This window comes from Syngnathus acus, chromosome 21 (assembly GCF_901709675.1).
Source record: "Syngnathus acus chromosome 21, fSynAcu1.2, whole genome shotgun sequence".
Classification (NCBI taxonomy): domain Eukaryota; kingdom Metazoa; phylum Chordata; class Actinopteri; order Syngnathiformes; family Syngnathidae; genus Syngnathus; species Syngnathus acus.
Window position 1 is genome coordinate 4,024,393 of NC_051105.1, and position 25,125 is coordinate 4,049,517.

The 25,125-nt window shown below is 39.0% G+C and overlaps 2 protein-coding genes across 2 annotated transcripts; both read right to left on the minus strand.

Moving 5' to 3' along the window:
- Window positions 1-11,814: 11,814 nt before the first annotated feature.
- Window positions 11,815-14,929, minus strand: gpr18 (G protein-coupled receptor 18). Its single transcript, XM_037239766.1, has 2 exons — window positions 14,831-14,929; window positions 11,815-13,281 (listed from the first exon to the last, which is right to left on the minus strand). The coding sequence occupies exon 2, from the start codon at window positions 13,264-13,266 to the stop codon at window positions 12,283-12,285; it is 984 nt and encodes a 327-aa protein (XP_037095661.1). The 5' UTR covers window positions 13,267-13,281; window positions 14,831-14,929; the 3' UTR covers window positions 11,815-12,282.
- A 3,300-nt stretch (window positions 14,930-18,229) lies between these two features.
- Window positions 18,230-22,056, minus strand: gpr183a (G protein-coupled receptor 183a). Its single transcript, XM_037239765.1, has 2 exons — window positions 21,886-22,056; window positions 18,230-20,168 (listed from the first exon to the last, which is right to left on the minus strand). Exon 2 carries the CDS (start codon window positions 20,151-20,153, stop codon window positions 19,038-19,040), a length of 1,116 nt encoding a protein of 371 aa, XP_037095660.1. The 5' UTR covers window positions 20,154-20,168; window positions 21,886-22,056; the 3' UTR covers window positions 18,230-19,037.
- Between the last annotated feature and the right edge of the window lie 3,069 nt (window positions 22,057-25,125).

Below are 25,125 nucleotides of genomic sequence, written 5' to 3' on the forward strand. Positions count from 1 at the left end.
GTGTATGACGCTGATTGGCCAAAACGCATCACCCACGTTTCATACGCTCATCATAGGTACGGTTCTGTTTCATTTGAATTGGTAAAAGCCGCATCAAACTACAAGGTTCCTGATATACGACGTTTCAAAGTTACTTCGCGCAGAGGCTGAAGGATATGTCGTTACGCGGCACCAGAAGTTACGCTCGGTGTTTTTCCATTCAAGTATTGATTGTAATGACTTCACTTTTGTGTCAGCATTGGCACGACAAGGCGGCTTTATTAATGGCATTTCATGCACGTGTGCTTAACAAAATTAAAAATAATAGTAATATAATAACTTTAATCTGTACTATATTTAGTAATGTCTATGACTTAAGGGTTTAGCAACAGGTGGAATTTTCTTCTAGAACATCATAGCTATCAATTTCAACACATGGTCAAATCTGGATTGCGCAGGCTTTCAAAGGTCAAACTTAAAAACAAGAAAAAAGGAATATACAAAAACAGGAAAAAAAATAGACATTTTTAAATCAGCATAAAAAATATGTTAATTGACGACAAAAAAAGCCGATTATGCTTATTTTTTTTCCTGTTGGCCAGTGTTATTTTACATCCCCTTTTGTTGTATTTGTTTTCCCAATGACTATGTTTCTCATCATGACTAATTATTCAAAGTCCACGGGGACAGTTCCCCGCTCTTAAAATGCACACGAAATATAAAATCGACATGGAGAGACAAATTTCTCCTGTAAGCATTTCTGAGTGAAAAGTGTCGACGCAGCATGCTGGGGCCCATTCCCATTTTGCATGCTTTTTAAAACACGGCTTTAACACAGCCGCCCGAATGAATAATTGACTGATTGTTGCATAATTCAATGGCGCATTGTTCACATTCAAGGACTGCACTATTTCAACCTTCTTATTTTTTTTGAAGCAAAATAAGGTTTAAGTTTCAACCAACCTTGAAAGAGCAATATGACACACAACGGGCGGTCAGTCATGAATGCCCCCCCCCCCAAGTGAAAAAAAAGTCATCCATTTAATGACTCAGTGCTTCACTTGCTTTTTGTACTCACGTCCTGTGTGCTGTGATATTATATTTATTTCTCTTTACGTGGTGAATGCACTCAGGGGGCCCCGCAGCTACATGTTTCATATCAGTGCACATTTTGTAATAACGCGACTCGCTCCAAATTTGACCACGAGGCACAAACACTTTAAATACCAAATGTGCATTGTTGTTGCTTTTTTTTTTAGTTTTTAGGGACATGCAACTCATTGCATATTCAAAGCATGCAACCCATTGTTTACTTGGTTTTCTCATTGAGACATCATCTACATCCATGTCACACAGGGTGACAACACAATTTTGTGACCGTTTCTTGGGGTCCTTCAAAGGCAAAATTGTCCCAACAGTTTTCATCCAATTGCTAGTAAAGTTGAGCTTCACCGAGAAGACAATGCTAAATTGGGAGAAATTCGACTTTAGATCTTTGAAGTGATATGACTTATGGCATAAAATAAAGCTGCAGTAAGTCATCGGATTTCCTAAAAACTTTCAGGGTTGATTTGCTGCGACCAAGGCAAGATCCCAATCGGTTTGAACGGATTTGCATCACCACAATGATCAGGTGATTGACACGACGCACTGGGAAAAAAACAAGTTTCAGGGGGTTGCACATGATTAAAATGTTTGGAATGATGTGATGTTTTCCTCTAGTCCTCAAAGAAAGAAACTGTTAAACACATTTTGATCATGCGCAACATTACAAATTACAATTGAGTAAATCCTAAAGATCGTATTTATTTGTTTTGGTCTTTCCAAATTTCAGGCAAGATACCTGTGGTCAAATACATTTCTATACCGGTATCCTTTAGTATTATTGTTCTGTAGTAGTCGTAGTAATAATAATATTGAAAAAATAAGTAAAAACAAATAACAAAAAATAACGGATAAGTTAAAATATTGTGCAGTGTTTTAAAAATGTTTTAAATATAATACTAAATTTAACAGAAGAGGAATCAGAGGGAAAAAATATATCTAAAACAAAATTAGAAATGAAAAAGTAAATCGTAAAATTACAATTAAATTTAAAAACTTACAATTAACTCATTTGTCAAAACAATAAAAACTAACAATCATTAAATTAAAGTAATATACATTTGAAATGCTTTCATTAGTTAAATTTTGTATTTAATATCTGCTAGCATGGTTTTGACGTTACACTTATACCACATGTAAATTTCAAAGCCTACCACCCAATTAGTTACACATATACAATGACAAAGAAAATATTTTGTTTACATGACTATTAAAACGCCACGTTTGTTTCAGGCTTTAAAAGATCCCCATGTTTTATTTATAATCCACGCTTTAGCCTCACAAGAGGTAATTCTCTGTTCAACGCTATTAATGTGGAGGCGGTGAGGTTGCACGTGTGCACATTAGGACGGTCTGATAGGCCCGGTGTCATCTAATCAGATGGACCATTATGTATTAGGCGAGGTACAAAACACTTTCATCTGACAAGGGCCACGGCCACATTACCTAAATTAACATTTTGCAAGCATGAACATGGAGCCGACGAGTGTGGGAGGAGGCGAAGGGGGGTCCGCCAGGGTGGGGGGGGGGGTGATGGTTGCAGCACTGTGGCCTGCGCTTAGACATTCGGCAGTAATTATTAATTTATGATTGTCTCTGGTCTTAATGAAAATGAAAGGCAGGCAAGAGAACAGGGAGGGATAATGTGGCGTGAAATTGAGTTTCATTTGTACAGGGGCCACCTTTTAACTCTGCGGAAATGGAGACGGCCGCGTTTTTCTCGTCTTCTTCGCTTGCTCTCGAGAGAATCCTTTTTTTCTTTTTTTTCTGTCTATATCATTGACGCGACTCCTCCTTTTGTGATCGGAACCCTCTAACATCTCCATTACGCTCTCTAATAAGTGCGTCAACAACTGAGGGAATATTCCGGCATAATGTGTCCTTAATATCAACGGGCTGTCAGTGAGACAGTAAGACCATTTGCGATTTGTCTACTTTGTTATAATCAAGTGTACAGTTAACCTAAAGGATTCATTTGGTACTTTTCAATACAGCTACTAGGTGCTGTTTATGATTAGTACATTTCTACAGAGCTTTATGTTGAGTACATAAATGGTATATAGTCGATTTGATATATATACGTATATATGTGTGTGAAATATTTTTAAGAATCCATCCATCCAAAAGTGTATACACCCCTGTTCAACTGTCACATTTTCGTGACCATAATGAATCATATAGATTTTGTTTTCATTAATGTGACCCAATAATTAGTAGAACTCAATTTAAGAAAACAAAAACATGAGGGGAAGGGGAAGTCAAATTGAAATTGTGCGCACCCACTGATAATTGGGGATGTTTTGTTAAGGAATTAACATTCAAACTCTGTTAACACCTGCCACAATTTGAATGCCTCTGATTAACGCCCCATTAAAGTTCAGATGTTCAAATAGGCTTTTCCTGATATTTTTGTCGTCACATCTTACAACAAAAGCCATGGTCCTGCAGAAAACTTAGACAGTATCAGAGGAATGACACTGTTCAAAGGTATCAATCAGAAGAAATGATTCAAATGAAATTCTAAGGCATTATACCGTATGTCACACAACAGAGTCTTCATCAAGTGGAGAAAATATGCAACAACAGTAACTGTACAAGCCTACAAAATTGAAAGGACAAGAAGAAAAGTGGTCAGGGCGTGCCAAGAGGCTGGCAGCAACACTGAAGGAGCTGCAAGGATTTTTGGCAGCTAGTGGCTGCTTAACAACCACCCATCTTCATATATTATGTGTTATGACTTTGCTCAGACAGAAATCTTACATTACATAGCAAAACATTACATTGTGCAAAAACACACTTGAAATATCCCTAATGCAAGTGGGATGCAAAAGAACACCTTACGAAGAAACATGCTGGTGGAAGCATTTTTGATTTTATTATGTATGGAATGATCAACAAAAAAAATCCTATGTGTATATATATGTATATATATATATATATATATATATATACACACAGTATATACATATGTGTATATATGTGTGTATATATATATATATATATACGTATATATATATATGTATGTATATATGTATATATATATATATATATATATATATATATATATATATATGTACGTATATACACGTATATAGATAGCTATAGATGAGATATAAAATGTGACATTGTGTTTTTTGTTAGCATTTAGCATTAGCCACAAGGAGTAAAAGAGGAACAAATTGCTCCTCATTGCTTTTGCATTTGATTCCCGAAGCATCTATTGTCTCCTCCGCACACGTAAAAGCTAAACATGTAGGACTCGTCGTCACGGTGTGGACGAATGGTTTTGCACGGTGTTCCTGACAGCTGCGCCGCTCGTTGTTGGCCCTCTCTCTTGAGTTGTTTTAATAAAGTTGTGCGGTGAGCGGGAAGATTAATGGACGCGCGGGAAGTACGGCGGGGGTTGCGCGAGGAGATGCAGGACAGAGCGGGCCCGCCGCCATCTGTTCCCTCTCCTTTACAGCTCTCTTAATGGAGAAGCAAAAAGCAAACAACACACATGTAGGCTTCACACACACACTCAACTAAACACAAAACATCACTTTATATGGCAGGGATGAGAGCTGCGCTTTTGTATTCCCTCTTGTTGGAAGTGCATGAACACGCCTGCTGCTGCTGTTGTGTGTGTGTGCGTGCATGCTTACCTTTCAGCCATGTAAAGTTGGGCATGAGCCACGGTTGTGAGCTCTCCGCAAAAGAGGCAGCATTTGTGGAACACGATGAAGACGAGACGCGTTCTCCAGGCGAAACAGCACTTGGCTTCGGCTGAGACGAAAAAAGCGTAATCGTATTAAAGCAAAACGCCACCATTGTCGGTGAGAAAGTGTTTGTGTTGCGAATGCACGCAAACATGGATACGATGCATTTATGTGTGGTCTTATTGGGGTTTTACACGCTAATGACGGCTGTGCCCAGTGATGCCCACAGCACTTTATAGAGCTGTCTGCCTTGTTCACAATATTTACTATGATGGAGCTAAACGGCTCTGGGACTGCTTTGTATTCTTTTATCATTGTTTTTAAGCATGGTAGAAAGTCATTTCCAACATGACTGAGTGACTGCACGTGTAGAATCTAAAGAGTAAAAAGGTCTTTTAAGGTTGGTTGCACCAGGTTGAAGGGTTAGCTGGGTTAAGTAGCAGATCGTCTTTTATACTGTGCAAGAAAGTCATATTCTGTATAGCTTCCAAGAAACAGTTTAGTAGGTACTGTGTAGCTCAGCATTTATCAACTTTCTTGTGATTGTGAAAATAGAGGTGTCTTCTTGAGAGAAGCATTTCTTTATTCAAGGGGACAAAACATCTGGTGGTATTAAAGTCGGACAATTCTTTAAAATGTATAGCGCATGGCGTGTCACATTAAATGAGAGCACACGTCGTCTCTCTTTGTGCAGCAGTGAAGACATCTGTACGACATGATCAAGTTTCCTCTGTTAGTCTCAATTCAGTAATTGAGCTCGGGGAGCGGAGACGTGATGCGCACACTGAGGGGAGAACTGAGCGAGTGAAACACACCCAACCTCTCCCAAGACGCTCACTTTCCAATGTCTATGCACAGACACATGTAAAGAAAAAAAGTTTAGTCTTCGATTCGAATTTGGTCCCAGTACGTCCTTGGGTGGAAGACACGACTATACCGTATTTTCCGGACTATAAGGTGACCGGCCTATAAGGCGCACCTTCAATGAATGGCCCATTTTAAAACTTTGTCCTTATATAAGGCGCACTGGACTATAAGGTGCATCATTAATGCATCATGTCAGATTTTTTATCCAAATCAAATCATTCTCCATTTTATCTTTTTTATTTCAACTTCAGACGCAACAAATTACTTTCTAATCACAAAATAATGATCCATAGTCTTTTTGGTTCATGATTCATAGTCTTCAGCGAGCCATTTATGATTGATTTCATGACACAATGCTTAAATTTAGGAATTTGGTCCATATATAAGGCGCACCGGACTATAAGGCTGGTTTTGAGAAAATTTGAGGTTTTTAGGTGCGCCTTATAGTCCGGAAAATACGGTAATACTACTGGTCCACAAGAACATAATCTATGATTTATTTGCCTCAAGTGAAAAGAATGATAATGTTAAATGGTCAAAAAGGCTTAATAATGAATCGTAAAAGACAACTTGGGTGTAATGACGAGCTCTTCTTCATGATCCCGACATACGGTGGCGTTCCGTGCCTCCTTCCACATTCTGAAACTGAAGTTTGACTAGATTAAATATTAACAAGACCTGACGTGGACCCCCACTTTCATCTCACTTGATACAATTAAAAAAGATCTCTTGCACGTTCAAGAACATGGTGCTTTACAGCATTAAAATAAATCTTATACTAATCTATGGAGAAGAGTGACAAGTGGAGGCCAAGGTTCCTATGCAGGCACTTAGCTGAGTAGGAAAAAATAAAAGCAAGAAGGGGGATGGGCCTTACATTATTTATATGTGCTAATGGTGTTTGGCAGCAAATGTGAATGAGCAAGTGTACAATCAGATAAAATAGACACACAGCAGTAATCAAGGACGTTGGCTCCTCCTCGTCGGGGTCAATTGGAGTCACTTTAGCAACGTTTGAAACTCCGTCGCTACATTATGTCCTTTTAATGGAGACGACAAAAAGCAACATCGGCGGCGGGGAGCAGAAAGTAAAAGATTGCCCCAGCGAAGCGGCCCTGACATTTCCCGCTGCGCCCCGAGATATTATTGTTTATCTAGTGCACGTGGCCACAATACATCTTGCGCTTAACATCGTTTTGTTCAACAAAAGGAATCCATTAGTCTCATCACGAAGCACAGCATCGCACTGACGGGGGTTCCTGGCCAGCGAAAACTGGGGCGGGGGGGGGCGCCACATGTGCCTCTCATTTCCGATGGCAGTCGACAAGCATCCTTCAACATTGTAAAGTTTACCAGGGGAGCGCTAGAGTGTATTAAAGTGCCCGGAGAGGAAAGCTAAAGTATGTAAATGCTGGCAGCTGTTCTTGCTAAATGTTTGTACAGTAGACCAAGCAAGACTCAGACTTTAGAACTAGATCATGTCTACAGTATGAGCTCACTTTTCATGTACCATGTTCAATGCAATACAATACAATAAAATGTACATATATATAGGCTGGCTTTTATAGAAAGTAGAAATAGAAATATATACCGTATTTTCCGCACTATAAGGCGCACCTGAAAACCTCAAATTTTCTCAAAAGTGCGCCTTATAATCCGGTGCGCCTTATATATGGACCAATATGGATTCGTGGATGAGGACTAACTTATTAAAGTAAGCTTTACGTGTTTATTTTGTGTGTTGTGTGATATTAACGTTTGAGCAATGTTGAGTTATTGATATATTGTTATTGTTTTCACTGCTCAGAGTGTTACTATATTGTGATTGCATTAACGTTTGAGCAACGTTGAGTTATTTATTCTATGCGCCTTATAATCCGGTGCGCCTTATATATGGACAAAGTTTTAAAATGGGCCATTCATTGAAGGTGCGCCTTATAATCCGGTGCGCCTTATAGTGCGGAAAATACGGTATATAAAAAATCTGTGTCGTTATTTACTCCCAGCTGCCCGTCCATCGGCTAAGAGGAGCCCGGCACCTGTTAACTCGCGAGCTGCCTATTTTCATGGTGTGGAAAGCCCCAAGACGATTTGGAGGGATGTATTGCAGCCATCATACATGTTTGAATCTTAAACTTGTGGGATGTTTGAGCATAAAAAAAGTTTCTAGACAAAATTGCATCTTTTTTTCAATAGGTCATGGTTTCAAACATTCAGCAGACAAGTCAACAGTGACTTTACAGGGACCTTAGGGACTCCTTCCACATTATCCCGACTACTCTTCATGCCTAACCAAGCACTACTGTATGTATGAGCATGTTAAAAGAAAAAAACACATTTAATGACTATACACATAAGCTTGCCGACATTTGGGAAACAAATGCTCCGTCTGCGATCATCACGGTAAACTCTATTAAGCGTCTTCACATGCGTACGCACACACACAAAAACAACAACGATATGATTTGACAATGATTACAAATCCACTTCCCCAGCTGGCAGCCTGGAGCGTCTCCATTTGTCATCGACTATTGTCTCCAATTATATGATTAGCTTTGAACACTCCGCCACGTCGAGAGAGCTCTCGTGCGCTGATTCGCAAACAAAGTCATTACAACGCGTATTCACACATATCAAATAACAAAACAGATGGCCGAGCGCGCTCGTCGCCTGATTTGTTTTCTCCACACGAGTGGTAGGAAAGAAGAAAAAAATACAAGTATTCTGCCTGTGTGTTTTTTTCTTCATCTTAACGTTGAGTGTTTTTAGGCATGTATGAGAAAGCAGCTGGCTGTCGTGTTTGTCAGATCAGCTCTCATGAAAGACAATCTTGTTTCCATTAATTTCTTGACAACTAAGGGACTTGTTGAGGAAGATTTAGAATTACAGTGGCTAAAGCTTCCGGATAATTTATCACAACCATTTGACAGGAAAATTAATTGTTTTAAAATGCCAGTTGCTGCAAGCTGCAAGGCCATTTTAGGGCCCCGGGACATATGGTAAAGACCTTCTGAAATTGCTTTGATATTATTTTTGATATTTTTCTTGGGCTCAATACTCCAAAAGTCACCAAATTCTGGAGATGCATTCATTCTGGTGAAAATGTTGGTTGATGGCTCATAATTATCTTGAAATTGCAGGCCTGGAAACCTGTTTCACTTTCAAACATGTTCTGTTAGTCATGTTTGACCCACAAAACAGATTCAAAAGCCATGCCCCGAAACAGAGTCGGTGTCCTATTTAAATCGATAATGCTCACTAAGCAAAACTTATCTTTGAGATTTTGTACAATTGCTTCTAAATGTTAACCACCTTATAGTATAGTATATACTGGACAGATTAACTAGGCTAAATTGTGAAGGATTTGAGTTTTGGGTCGGGCGTTACGGAAAGTTTGATAACTGACAATAATTCTTATTCAGCGCCACAAGATGAGAGCTCAGGCTTTTTTTTTTCCCCTTCAATTCAACCCTCAAGGTCAGTTTTACTGGGCAACAAAAACTTTAAGAAACTATGCTTGAAAATTGCCAGGAGGTCTGCTATTTTTATTCAGAGAAAATACTGTATTTTAGTGTTATTTTTACCATTTCTTTAAAGAAAAGCTTATCTTAGAGAGTTTGTCTGACTGATACCAAACTTGAGCAACGCACAATCTATTATGGGGTTGATGCTTTATGATCCTCTCTGGCATCATCTTTTAATATCGATACACAATTACAAACCTTTTTATGGGGGGGGGCATCGATTATTTGTGAATTTGACTCAATCCCTATCCCCTGTGAATGTACATATGTCACCGTGAGCATTCGAAACAGGTTGGTGAGGCTAAATTGGTAAGATTTTGAGTTTTGGTCATTACTTGCAGCCGGGGCATAGTAGTGAAGATTTAAGACTTGCCATAAAATGCCACAAGGTCAGCTTGATTAAGTGTGACAAAAACATTTTAGGTGCACCTTACTCGCAGAAACGTATAAATGCAATAACTCTGCTCTTGACGTGCCCTTTCCCCTTCTTCGCGGAAGGTGTTGTGTTCATTATTATTATTCCGACGATTGAATTGAACCTCAACGTTTGCACACCTTAGAAAGATAGAAAAGTTGACTCCCAATATTAATCACATGACTTGACATGAAATTTGGTAGACACGTCCACCATAAGTGGAACTCAAATTAATTGTCAACCTTTGTTGCATCTGCATGGTGTCAAAGTTTGATAATCATTTTGAGGATTTGCCATGGAAAAAGAAAGAGTGCTTGGGCTCATTCATCACAGCTTTCAGGGTTGATGCCGAACAGGTGGGACAGATAGACGATCCTCAGATGTTTCATGTTACCTTTGACCACTTGGTAATAAATCTGCATGTCATTCATCAGGCAGTAAACCTATCATCACATGTTGTGATTGGCCGCACTTCCCTGAATTCTTTGTGTTAAAGATGAATGGCTTGTAGGCTTCCTTTTTATTAAACAATGTAAATCTACCAGAGTGGACATTTTGGAAACCCACTTGAAGTGACTTCACAGTGGTTGTCTTATTAGTTTGCTATTGTATGTTTGTTTTGGAAATGTATCACAAATGATCACGAAAATTAAAATACACGTTTATAGATCTCGTGTGTCCTCACTTAACAAGTGAAGGAATTCTTTCTCTGATTTAAGATAACAGCAACCTCTTTGAAGCTGAGAGTTTTTTTGAGTATTGATTACTTCTCAAGTAATAAATTTGCTCAAAGAATTTATGATAACTTTAATGTTATTATTTTTATTATTACTTTATGTTATTGAGAATGACAAATAGTCACTGATCATGTGATTTCTCAATAATGAGGACATAGATCAACATGTAACACTTTATTTCTATAAATCTCTGTCAATGTTGACATTTTGAAATCATTACCACATTCCTAGGAAATCACACTGTCCCATTTCTGGTGAGCTATTTTTATAATAGGCCCATGGGTTACTCATGTGGTCCTTGTCAGCCCCAAGATCCCCACTGGCACCACTTTGGTGATCCCTGATTGAAAACAATATTCCAATCTTTGACACTTGCTCAGAAATTATGAGTGTGATGTCTTTTTAAACCAACGTGGAGCTATAAGATAAGGCCACTCCTTTGACAGAAACTGGCCAGCTTGTTTTGAAATATTGCATGTCGTAACCGGCATGCGATTGTCGACCAGTCCAGGTAGTAGCCCATGCTTGCCAAAAGTCAACTGGGAAAGGCTCCAGCTCACCCGTGACCCATTTAGTTTGTGAAAGCATTCTAAACCAATAGTCCACTTACCTCCAAATCAGGTTTAAAAAAAAGACATTTGAATCAGAATGGGTGCTTTTTTGGTACACTCACAATATTCAAAATTGATTGGATGAATATTACTCAACAAAACCTGAAAATTGGTCGATAGAGATTTTTTTTTCATTTTATTTTTTTTACCTGATGCAACCACTTCTTCCATTCACCTACAAGGAGTACAATGATTGCATTCCCACATGAAAAGCATCCAATCCAGTTGGCAGTTCTCATGTCGTTGTCTCTTAGCCTCACTGACCTCTCCTGATGATGTTACTGTAAATGCACTTTGAGTGTCTGAATCATTTAACATGCAATCAATAACATGCTTGCTGCAGCATTGTTGTGATGGCCGCGGAGGTTAACAACCTCCATTTGGCGTAGTAAAATAAATACATACATCCACCCTTCCACTTTTTCCAATTGGATATGAAGAAAGTTTTCTTTGTCTTGATGTACAATCCGGTAGATGACAACTATCTGTGCTGTGCTGCCATCACCTGGCTATTATATTTACTACATAAGTCTTGCTGTGACGATGACCAATTTCATATCACTTAATTATTGTCAAATTTAAATCAATTGTCAAAAATGTAAGATCAAAGTTTTTATGAGGTAGTTCGTTAAGTTAATTTTTAAAAAAAAGGGAACCTAAAAGGGAACCTTTTTTTTTTTACAAAAAAAAATGTTTACATTACAAAACAATTTAATACCCATAGTATTCAAAGATGTGCACAGTTTGGGAAGTTTTTGCACTGTTGGTGGTTGTTGTAACAAAAAAGTTGAACCTGTGTCAACAAAGATTATTTATGTTGAACATGCACCCCGGGTGCAGGTGTGAGAAATGGTACACTTTCCAGAGCCTACCCACAGATAAGAAACCAGAAAAATGAATTTATTTATTTTGAAAAGGTCACCTTTCATTTTGTGGACTGAAAGCCCACAGAGCGTATTGAACTTTGTGCTTGCATCACAACAACCATTAGAGTGTCACAAAAAAAATCAGGTATCATTTCATGTATGACGGACACAAGCTTTTAGTCAGGTAATGTTTCTGAACACTTCCTATATTGTTTCAGTCTGTAACTGTTAAAGAAACAACCAGTTATTATGTAAATACAGTAAAATGTCAATTCAGGTTCAAACTGGAAATTGTGCCCATAATTCACTGATTTAAATTGGGGAAACCCAATAAAATGATGTGGCGGGCCGTATCTGGCCCCTGGGCCTTGAGTTTGACACCTGTGATTTAGAGTCTTCATTGAAACTCAGATCTGTGCAGCAGATGTGTTGAATCTTGCTGACTTGTTTGAAAATTCACATTTGGTATTTCATTGTTATTTCAAAGCATGGCGCTCGTCACGTTGCTCATAGATTGCATGCTGCCTGTGCGCATGCTCTTTCTGCGGACGCTTCGCAGGTAGTTACGGTACAGGATCACACTAAAAACCCTATCCTGGAACTGCTTGGAGACAATATAGTAGAGAATGATGTCCCAAACAGTGCTCGTGTTCATGAGGAACGTAGAAACCACGGCCCACGTCCTGAATGCCTCATCTTTGTCCAGCCCTACTAAATGGAGCAACAAGCATACGTGAAACGGCACAAAACACACCAGAATCTGCACGATTAGCGTGATAATGATGCGGATGGACTTCCGTTTCACTTTGGGTTTGAGTTTGGAAGCGTTCCCGCAGAGCAGTTTGTACACGATGACTACGTAGCAACCTATCATAACGCAGATAGGCAAAAGAAAGAAAAATGCCATTCGCGTGAAATTGACCGGATCGTTGTGGTGCAGGTAGACAAAATCTACCGTTTTGAGGCAGGTGGTGAAGTTGCCAATGACATCGGGATCGTCATCTAAGAAGAGCAAGGATGCGGTGCCGGCCAAGGTCATGAGCCAGACCCCGAGGCAGGCCACTACTGTCTTGGTGACGTTCCTCAGCTCCTTACTGTGCTTGGGGTGCACGATGGCTGTGTAGCGATCGGCGCTGATCAGAGCAAAAAGCCACAGAGCGATACATGGGTAGAAGATATTGAAAGTGGCGCAGACACGGCAGAAGAAGTCGGCGAAGGGCCAGAAGTCCCATTGGAGGTAGACCATGCGAAAGGGGAGCATCAGGATGAAAGTGAGGTCCACTAGTGCCACGTTTATCATGTAGATGTTTACGGAGCTTCGCCTCTTGGTGGTCAAGACAAACACCCACAAAGCTGTCGTGTTGACGACCAGTCCAATGATGAAAATGAAGCTGTAGATGACCAGGCCTAATGTACGGTGCTCAACCAAAAGCCACGCCTGGGAAGAGTTTGGAAGCAGTGTCATACTGAAGAGTGTATTCTACAGTGAAAAATAAACACAAAACAATCAGTGAACAATCAGTCAATACTCCCTATATTCAATTGACTAATTAAAAAGTGACTCATAACGTTTTTGTTTGTAATCTCATTCAAATAAGAATAAAAAAGAAAATGCAGTTTCTTTTTTGGTCAGATCAAAACTACATAATGGATAAAAAGTCCAAAGGGTTCAAACTTGATTTTAATATTTGATAGGGAAATAACATGTAAAATATAAAAGGAAAAAGGTTCCTGTTTTAATAAGGACAAAATGCATTTGTTAATATAAAAACATCTTTTGGTTATAAAATGAGTCATTGATTTCATCCCCAAAAAATGAATCGAAATAGCAAACTGAAAATCAAAAACCGAATTGATTTCAGGCTTGAGTGAATTGTAACATCCCTAATATGTAATGTATTGAGTTTACCTAGCTTAAAATATTTGCAATGAGTTTTGGTAAAGCTCAACCAGTTGGCCACGACGTCCGGATCATGTCAACCTGACCCCAAAAAATATTGAGAAAAAACAAATGGACATGTTGTCACGCCGTCCGTGCCAGAGCACGCTCGGCCGGCAACGTCCCTCAGCCACACCCCTCCATTACCGTAATATCTGTCACCTGTTCCCTCATGTATTTAAACCCTGCATGTGTGTTCCTCCTTGTTGGTGTCTACTGTTGTCTCCGATCTGTGTCTGGGCCTAGTGTTCCTGTCCTGCTCGTCCATTTTCCCTCTGGTCTTGTGTGGAGGCTCACGGTCAGATTCTGTTCCGTGTCCGAGTGGACTTCTGTTTGCCTGTCTGCTGTCCGTAAGTCTCTGTCTCTTTGCTTGCCCACTTCCCTTCCCTCCAATAGACCCTGGTCCAAGCTGCATTTGGTCGCCCTGCCCCACTTATTCATGACACGTGTAAATGATCAAATATATATATATATATATATATATATATATATATATATATATATATATATATATATATATATTTGATCATTTACACGTATATATATACGCACACGTATAAAGAGTTACTTCTCTATGTCGATGTATAATGAAGTGGGGGTTTCTGCCCACAAAATACAGGAAGATGTCTTGCTGTGGAACTCCACATGAAACTGAAAGTTATTTAAATGGAAAAAAAAAAATCTTCCACCTCACATCGAAACAGTGCATCATTCACGCTTAAATATAGAACAAAGTAATGACAGTGAGAAGACGTGTATATTTGTATGATAAATTTACAAAAATATTTTCTTGTCTGCATACTGTACAAGTTAAAAAGAATAAATAACTAAAATAAAAGTAGTGTGGTGGCGCAAAATGTGGAAGTGACATTATTTCTCCGGGCCTTCATAAGAAATCATGTGATGGCATCACTGCTACTATCTTCTGTACTGTGCGCTGACAGATATATGAGGTAACACACCATTGCAAAGCCCAAAAGATATTATAATTGTGGGTCAAAAATTCAATTCAATTAATACAAAAAAACACTAAGTAGATCTTATAAAGAATAATAAATGGCACAAATGATCACAAAAAGCTGCAGCTTACCACAACAATCACCCAAATGCTCTGTTGCACCACTGAGCATCCAGCAGCCAATATAAGGAAGCGCAAGTTTAGTGATGTCACATCCTCTGCGTGTACTTTCTCCCTCTGCGGTGTCTGTTGTCACCATCCGCAATTGCCCCCCTTTAAAGAAAATGATGCGCCATAAGAAGCAGGGGCGCTGTGTTTGGCAGGCAGAGCGTTGGCAGATTTAGGGCGAGTTATTGATTGGAAAAGTGGGGTCTGTCACAGCCTATTAGCTCTCGGGGGAGTCATCCGCAGCAGGTTGCCGGCGAGAAGCATCTGCTGCAGCAGAGAAGTAATTAAAAACAGGATGTTCAGGCAGTTGCCATATAAACAAGAAATAAGACGGCTGTAATAGACACTTCAAGCCGGTGCTACAAAATGTTGTTGCTTTGTTTTTTTCTTTTAGCACAGTGGCAACTTAATGAATGCACAGAGTCTACCTGAGGTGAAACTTCAAGGTCAGCCCGTTTAATGCACATTTTAATTGAGAGTAGAGATGGGCAATGGAGGCCTAATAAAGACTGGAGTATCAATAAGCTCCACCTGTTAACGGTCTTGGACAATTTACTCCAATAGATTTTTTTTATTTCTTTAGAATATGAACGGTTTACCTCTCCAGTCGTGTTTCTAACTTGCAATAAAATTGAGATATTCATCTAAGAAGCATGGGCAGCATGGTGGTCGACTGGTTAGCACGTCCACGCGCAGAGGTTGTTGGTTCGAATCCGGCACTGACCTTTCACCGGAATTTGCATGTACTTGTGTGGGTTTTCTCCGGGTACTCCAGTTTCCTCCCACATTCCAAAAACATTAACGTTAGGCTGAATGAGCACTCCAAATTGCCCATAGGCAATTGCCCAAAGCTGTTTGCATAATGGATGGATGGCTATAAGAAACATTTTCACAATCGTGGATAATCGTGCCCACTTGGAAGGCTTCAACCAGTAAGGTTTTACTAAAGCACAGTACACTCGTGCAACAAAAACTGGAAAATGTTTTCTTTTCCACTAAATATTTTTTATTATCTTTAATACTATAACAAATGCTAAATCAGATACTCAATCATGTCTTTTGATTTGCTTATATGCCGTTCATCAGAATATGACAAAGTGACTTTCCCGGTGTGCCGCGCAAGAAAAAACGGGGACCCCTGATCTATAAAACTGTAGGCATATCCTACTTTTTATTGCATAACCCCAGTACTCTGAATAAAATACTGTAGTCTTACTGAAAACAAAAACAAGCTCTCCAAATTGATAGTGTGTTTAGCCAGAGTGGCGCGCCCGACCCAACAAACCACTCATCTGATACCTACGATCATTTTCTTCATTAAAGTGTGCAAAAGTGTTCCGGCGTTGTGAATGAGTATAATGTCTAGACCCCGAATGTAAGATGACCCCCACTTTTTCAGTCTTATTTAGACCAGTAGGGCTTCATACAACAAATTAAAGACAATTTTTGAGGTTACTTCCGCTTTAAGATGCTCACTGATCTGAAGTCTCAAGAGATGCTATAGTGTTATGTTTGTGCTTTTCCCTAAAATGTGAGTTAAATTCGAAACGGTTCAACCTCCGGGGCCACGCAGATGTTCTGCACACAGCTTGTTTTGATGCTGCAGCTTCATTTAAATGCCTACGTACTTTCAATATCCTTGTTATTTATATGGGAGCTCCTCAATCTCATTCCTAATTATCTATCGACTTGTCCCCTCAATGAGTTTTAAAAAGGTCCCAAGCAGATGGTGCTTTGTGTTCACAGCAATATGTTGTTATGACAACAACCTGTCAGCTCTGTTTTTTTTTGTTTTTTTTTTTCTTTTTAAATCCCTTTGATACTTGTCATGTTGTCTTCTTTTACTAAATATTCCACTCCACAAATAAATTGCTGTAGCGGTTTATCATTCTAATACTATTTCCATTATTCCACTATTTCTTTTATTTTAAAAGATGATTGCTTTGACTAACAAGCCACAACAATCACCCAAATGACATGCATGGGTGAAATTTCCTTCATCCTCTGGTATATACTGCTCTCTAGAGGCTCAGTGTAATTACTGCAACGCAACCAGCAAAAACCTGGTTGAATTTTAAAATATATATTACTGTAGCGTCTACAAGGAAGACAAATTTTATTTTTAAAAGTGCATAAATGTATGTATTCATAGAGGTCTAATACATAGTAAATATCATAATTGGGATACTTTGCATCTAATGATGAGATGAGACAAAATGTAAAAAGGAAATCAAACAATTAAGTGAACTATTGTTGAAATATAATGTTTACATTTCAAAATATATGTATCTTAACTTTATCAATTTATATAATTAAATTAATATGTAACTATACAGTAAATCAAATTATATAAATGTAGGTATTTTATTTGTTTAAAGTTAAATATATGTACACGCACACACATATATATATATCAGCTATTCAGGAAAAAAAATAGTATCCAAATGTTTGGACCTTCACCTGCATCTTTAAGTAAGGTTAAGGTTGTCAGTCGTCATTGTAGTGCATACAAACACTCCTTATTTAAATTAATGATTCGAGCTAGCCTTGGCCCCAAAGCGGGTGGAGAGAAGCGGGGTTGCTGATGAAAGAGTAGATCCTGTGCAGACCAACAGGAACAACATTGGGACATCCCTCAGCACTCATCATGGCTGATGTGACCTTGACCGAGGCACGCAACTTTTAAAACTGCCCCTGGAGGGCCCAGCTGTGGCTTCCCAACTCTTGTTTATTGCTCATGACTGACTTAAATTATCACACAATTATGAGTGAGAGACAGCCACAAATATTCATATCAAATCATTTGTGTGTGCGCTTTATACCCTCTTGTAATCCCCAAGGACATCAAAGATGATGCCCAATATACAATTTAGTCACACTTAAGATCAGGGGATGCTTTGAGAATAATTGTCAATTTTTGTCTATGTGAAGCCCTTTGAGACTGCTTGTGATTTAGGGCTATACAAATAAACTTGACTTGACTTGACTTGACACTTGAATGATGTAACATGTTGGGTAATTCAACATCATCATGTGACTCATGCCTTTCTGTCACACATTGTGGATACTTTTAGATCACTTTCAAAACCAGAACAATGTGACAACATTTTGTAATTCTTTGCAGGATAACCAATTACAATTTTGATTTGTACCCAAGTAGAGTGCAAGTAAATAATAATAAAAAAAGAGCTATAGCTACCAAGATCATTTTCTGATTAAAAGAAACCAAGGAGGTTTCTGATTGCAAAAATTACAATTATAAGAGCTTGTAAAGAAAATGTTGATACTGATGTAAATCCCAGATAATGAAAAACACCAAGATCTTGGTCATATTATAAATTGCTCAAAAATCTTTAACTGACACAGGATTGTCATAACTTTATTTCCAAAGTTGTTGAACAGGCTTTTTTCAATTCACAATAGCAAATATACATGAAGAGAGTGTTTTGGCTCTAGCTGCGTGCTAACACCTACAGTAAAATTATGTCATGATAACCACATCCACTCAATTAGAAAGCAACATCTCACTAAATTCACTTCGAAACTATCGAAAGCTGATAGTAATCCCGCATACTCAAAACATTTGTCGTGTCACCCCCCCCCCCAAGCAACTTTCTCTTTAAATCTTCAATATTAGATAATATCTTGGCTTCATATTCCATCTAGTCATATATAGAGCGTGAAATATGTCCAAAGGTTTTCCCCGGTCCGCTTTGTCAATGAAAACATATCACCATCACCAAGATTGTCAATCCTCCGATTTTTACGTCTGTAATGCATCTGATCTCTTCTTCACCATTTTTCTCCAGTCTGTTGCTATGGAATGTACGACATGGACAGCTAATACTGTGTGACGGTGAATAGGATCATATTACGTAAAAATTGCTAATTACAGTTTTAAATGTTCATACTTCTGGAAGTTGCAGCTAAAAATTCAAAAATTAAGTAATACAGGCAAAGAGTTCACAGCCTGAAGTTGGTCGATGCTCGTACAATGTTTACTCGTTGCTGTCATTGCACAATGTTTTCACAGGGATGTTCTTGAGAGGTAAACCATCAAAGTTCTAAGCTGTTCAGAAAACATCTGTTGCCCATGATGACACCTTAAAAACACTCTATCGGACGACTATGGCCTGAAAAGTCTTTGCTTGGATCCCGCCGTTATTCTTGTTTACACGTACAGCTGCGATCTCCTCTCCATCAGACGCTCGTTGGTTGAGCCCAAAGCGGAACCGCTGAGCGGGATCTTGTTGCCTTCAATAATGTCCTTGGAAGAGATTTCGGGTGAAGTTCTGGCAACGCTAGAGATAGATATGCTGACATCCAGCTTCAGCAGCTTCAGGAGTTTCCTCTTGTAACCTTTGCAGGCGAAGAAGTAAACAAAGGGGTCCAAGCAGGCGTTGAGGTTCATCAGACACACCGTGATGTGCAGCGACACCTGAAAAGCGGTGAGGTCGGCGCAGTCCGGGCTGGACACGAGTTTTCGGACCATGTACTGCAGGATGTTGATGTGATAGGGACTGTAGCAGACTACGAAGACCAGGGACACGCAACAGATGACACCAATGGCCTTACGGCTGCGCCCTGACTTTTCGGTCAAGTGGTTGGCCTTCGCCGTGGAGTGGAGTTTGGAGCAAAGGATGGAATAGCACATCAGGATGGTGATTACGGGGATGACGTAACCGAGGAAGACGCCGCCGATTAGGATGGTGGCAATGTGGTCTACCTTCTCAAAATTCGGGTATTCCATACAGGTGATGAAGCCGTCCGGTTCGTCGTTGGTCATTGGCATGCCGAGAAGCGGGAGGGTCTGGGCCAGGACCAACAGCCACACGGCGACACAGATGTAGCGCACGTTGCGAACATTGCGCAGCCGGGAAAAGCGCAGGGGCAGAACGACGGCGATGAAGCGGTCAACGCTCAGGCAGGTCATGAAGTTGACACCCGCATAGGTGTTTATGTAGAAGATGAGGCCTGAGATTTTGCACAGAGCCTCACTCATGGGCCAGTGGAAGCCCAGTGCGTAATATGTGATCCTCACAGGAAGGGACAGCGTGAAGAGGATGTCCGAAATCACCAGGTTGAGCGAATACAAGGTGGTGGAGTTCATCTTTTTCAAGTTGGAGCGGATGACGTGCAGTGCTAAGGCGTTGCCTAGCAGGCCCACCAGGAAGACCACACAGTAGACGAGTGGCATGAAAACACGCGCGTAGCTCCTGTGGGCGTACAGGGTATCGCAAGTGGAGCCGTTGTGGTCATCCATCACAGGAGAAGCGGTGGATCCCATCTTGGGGTTGTGATTCTTTGAAAGTGAAACAGAATAAAACAGTGTTTGTTAAAGGTCAAAAAAAGTCATGTGTTTTACCCTTTGTCTTGGAAAACAAAATGGACCCACATGATCTAAAGATTTTTTTCAAAGAGGAAGTATGCATAATTATTGCTCCTTTCCGTGACTACAGCTGCTTCCGTTAAAGTTTATTTTTGTGACATAACAGTAGACATTGGACTGTAACAATTCGACAAATATGAAGAGGCAACACATCCGTTCTTCCTTTCTCGTAGACTGCTTAGAGTTGCTGGGGATTACTTTGAGCAAGACGTAGAGCACACCCTGAACTGGTTGCCAGTCAAGCAAAGGGAACAAATACACAACCTGTCGCGCTCCCAATCACACCTATGGACCAATCCGAATCTTCAGTAAATCTACCAAGCATTTTTTGGGAATGTGGAGGAGAGCTGGGGTATCTGATAAAAAATGGAACAACAACTCCACACATGAATGCCAAAGTAGAGATTCAAAGCCCATACTTCAGAACACAGAGGCAGATATTAGTGCTTTTCTAGGTTTTGGTGGTAGACATTCTAGTGAAATGTTGTACTTGGTGAAAATAGCTAATCTAATAGTGGCCTTGGAATTCAGCACTCTTGTATTCAAACATTGATTCCTCACTTTCAAAATCCACTGGTGCTCACCGGGTTGATTGCAGATTATTTTATGGAATGTACAGTAACTACTTGTCCATTGTGAAAATCCCCTCTATCGTGGCAATCTGTTTTGTTTTGTTTTGTTTTGTTTTAGGGGAGTTTACAGTATACTCGCATACTGCAATTCCCTTGCGTGTAATAAAGTGAGCCACAGCCACCTCAGCTATTTTTGCACACAAAAGAACAGTAAAACACATAAACAAAATGTCCATACATCTGTGGTGGACCACAGCTTACACCCAGACACTCAAAAACCCACCGATGTCACGTCCCACTCCACCAGGCCTTTTAAAGACACATACAAGATGCAGACAATACATTTATTTTTTTTCTCCTGCATTTTATGCTTTCATTTTTTGTGTTCCAATACATTTGTGTTAAAATGTTAAAGTGTGTTAAAAATGGTAAAAGTTAAAAATGATATTGCGTTAATCACAGATATTCACCTAGGTGAGTCCAGAGCATATTTAATGACCGTTAAATGTATATCCAAATTGAATGCAGTTATAATTTATCATAAAACCAACAATAGATTTTGTATCCATTTCTCATTTTATGTATTTATATAAGAAATACATTCGGTTTTGTTACTTTTTCTTCATTCAATTGGGAAAAAAAAAAAATATATATATATAATTGAATCCAATTATAGCCAAACTAGGTCAGAATATTGAGCAAACTTCGACGTAGCAGCAGAACAAAAAAGATTGCCTTGCACTCGAGGAAGTGAGCTTGCATTCTTGCTGTTTCTTTGTGCTGGCTGGCACATTCAGAGCATTGTAGCATATTTTAAGAGTTCAACTTAACATCTTAACTTTCCAATTGTGAAAGACACCTTTCATGTTTTTTGACAAATCACATTTATTTCCCAAACTTTTAAATTTCTGGCCAAAGTGATGTGAAACTGCCATCAAGTTAATCTGTTCTTTTTTCACAAAACGTATTAAAGTTTGGTCATACCACTAATGTCATTATAGTACCTTCCATAACTGACTATGTAGAATTTAATATCTAAGCAGGAGAAGTGAGCTTACCTCAAAGTTGAGCGGTTTCTTCTTTGGCTCCACCGCACATGGCACCAAACGTAAGACCCAACGAGAGGGCTTCCCTTTCACTTGGCCCTCCTGCGCGCCACATGCATAAAACAAGACGTTTTGATTTGCTGCCAGTGACCATGGTGACAAAATATCCTGTTGTTGCACCCACCCACCCAGCACCACCCCATCCACTACTTCACTACCACCCTCCAACTCCATCCTTACTTGTGCTTACCATAATTAGAACTAATCCTGAAAGTTAGTGAAGAACTAGTGGTTCATTACAATTTGTTTGTGCACTTTGCTTACAGCTGGTTACAGCTGCATCAAATCTGTGCCACGCTACTCAAATCACTACTCAACAATCAAATTCTCTGTGATTTTCAGTTTCAAATCCACTTTAATGATGTGCAAACACTGCAAAGGAAAGATTGAATATTTTGATTGACCAAGATCCATTTTCTCCCCACATATTTAATGCCTCTCTCACAAAAATGTGAGGTTAAATGTTGTGTATTTATCACAAATGAAGACAAAACAAATCTATTCATTTTATGAGTTATCTTTGAAAAAGTAAACTGATTTCAGGTTTTTCCTTTAAAAAGTCACCCATTATGGTACAGTACTTGAGTTTACAGGTTATAGATTAGAAAAAAAAAAAACTATGACTTTGCACAGTATGTATCGAATGATGTAGCCCAGTCAAAATATTTTATTCCACATTGCCAGTTCCACGTTTCCTTTAAAAAAAAGTGTCAGACGGAGCAGTGTGTATGTTTGCCTGTCGACAAGGCATCTGTTACTTAAGCTATTTTCATTTTAAAATTGTGCTAATAATTTTCAAATCTAAAGTTCCAATACTGTTAAGTGTCAAGAATGTCCAAGCAACAAAACACATTGAGACACTTTATTTGGAAACAAAACCAGATTTCACCAAAACACAATATATGGACAAGTTTCAACTGCTTTTAAGCATTAATTTGTATTTTTGATCGAGTATGGACCTGTTGTTTAATAGCTGTGGTTTTCACATCTGTGAATCACTTCCCTTGCAACTGATATTCACCACGCACAAAGGATGTCATTTGTGATGTCCAACTTTAACAGTATACATGCTTGTTGTACTAGGTTCATCTTGTTTTTTCTTTTTCAATTACTTCACTGGTTCTTCTATATCAAACAATTTTCTTAGGTTCATTTACCTGACATGTTTCGGCGGGTGACTCTGATGAAGGCGAAAGAACCCGCCGAAACATGTCAGGTAAATGAACCTAAGAAAATTGTTTGATATAGAAGAACCAGTGAAGTAAGTATACATGCTTTTTGCTGAGAATTACAAATGCTCCCTCAACATCACTCGAGATGATTGAAGTGATAATCAAAGTCAAAGTTTGCTTTATTGTCAATTTCTTCACATGCCAAGACACACAAAGAAATCGAAATTACGTTCCCACTATCCCACGGTGACAAGACATAGTACACAATATACATACAAGTAAACAACACAAAAAAAAGAAAAACAAGAAGGCACAAACAATGAATAAATAAGAGTGATGAATAAATAATAAATAAACAAATAACATAATAAATAAGAGGAGCAAAAATGTGTTAATGTGTCTGTCAAGTCTTGACTTTTTTTGGTACACTTTTTGCAGTGATTTTATTTTTTTTGTACATTGTGTAAGTGCACCAAATATACTTAGTGTGAGTGGGTGTTGTTCTTAAAAACTCTGGATACCATGATGCCATCCGGCCCAAAATCAAGATAATTTGACATGGTACAGTTTGGGAAGTGGGAGGGACTGTTTTGTTAAGTGCTTACAATTGTCGCGGTTGTATTTTCTGTGTTAATGAGCGCAACCGTCGTTTGTTCAAAACAAGTCCGGCGGAGAGGCAGAGGAAGCGCTCTGACTTCCTCATGGCCGAGACGTGTGCTTGTGACTCACTGGGGGCCTCTCCGACGGTCCTACCCCTCGCTGACAGGCCGCGCATGGCCCCGCTGTGCCGCCTGATCTATTTTTACACAACAATGCCCTAGGAAAAGTATGTTCTCACACCGCTTTTCGGATTTTCAACATGCAACAAGTTATGATGCTAGTGATGACAAAGTGAATGGGAGGTCATGCGTCCGAGCATCTCCATCCCATCGTTACGGCGCACATCCTGTTGTGAAAGAGACACATGTCAAAGGAAATGCTCTGTTGAAATATCTCCATTTTAATGCGTCTTTTGTGGTATACATGCGTGTATGTATGTATGTATGTGTATGTGTGTGTATATACTATATATATATATATATATATATATACACTACCGTTCAAAAGTTTGGGGTCACAAAATTGTTTGGGTGACCCCAAACGTTTGAACGGTAGCGTATATATTTATTTAGATAATTATTTATAGATTATATATATAATCTTCTGTGTAAAAAATCTTATAATATATATGTATACTTATATTCATAGATTATATATAATCTTATACAAATATAAGATATAATTTATAATATTTAATTCATAATATTTTATTATAATAATATTTACACTACCGTTCAAAAGTTTGGGGTCACCCAAACAATTTTGTGACCCCAAACTTTTGAACGGTAGTGTATATATATATATATATAGTATGTCATGTTTATCCTGACTGAATGCAGTTAGAGCAAATGTTCATCACAATCTCATCTCATTGTGACAGTTCTTAGTATTAACGACATATGACTGACGTTAGTGAGTGCAATGCACAGATAAACAAGCGTGCCACTGAGCTGATTAGTTCAAGATGCGGTTGATTGCAGTATTTGCACAGGAAGCGACTGTGGCTTGCTCCTTGTTTCGAACAAAACAGCACCTCAAAACTCTCAGATGACAGGTGGGAATTTATCTTAAATCCTTCCAGATTAAATCAAATTGAAGAAACTTTTATTCTATTTGTAGTAGGTTATTATAATAAAAGTAAAGCAGCTAGGGAAATACGCTTCCTTCTTGATCATTGTGCCTTGTTTGTGGTTCAATAAAATGATCATACATGGCATCATCAATTGTACGCTGGTGTGAACACCGGGAGTTTTTCATTTGCAGCTAGCTGGTATGTGTGTGTGACCGTCAATCAACAGCTCCTGCCCAGTGTGTGGCAGGTGCTACTGCTTTGAATGTGAGGATGCTTTTTCATCTAATGAAAAACGGAATCCTCTCCTTAATTGTTTTAAATGTTTTCTTGAGGTATGATGAAGTTTTC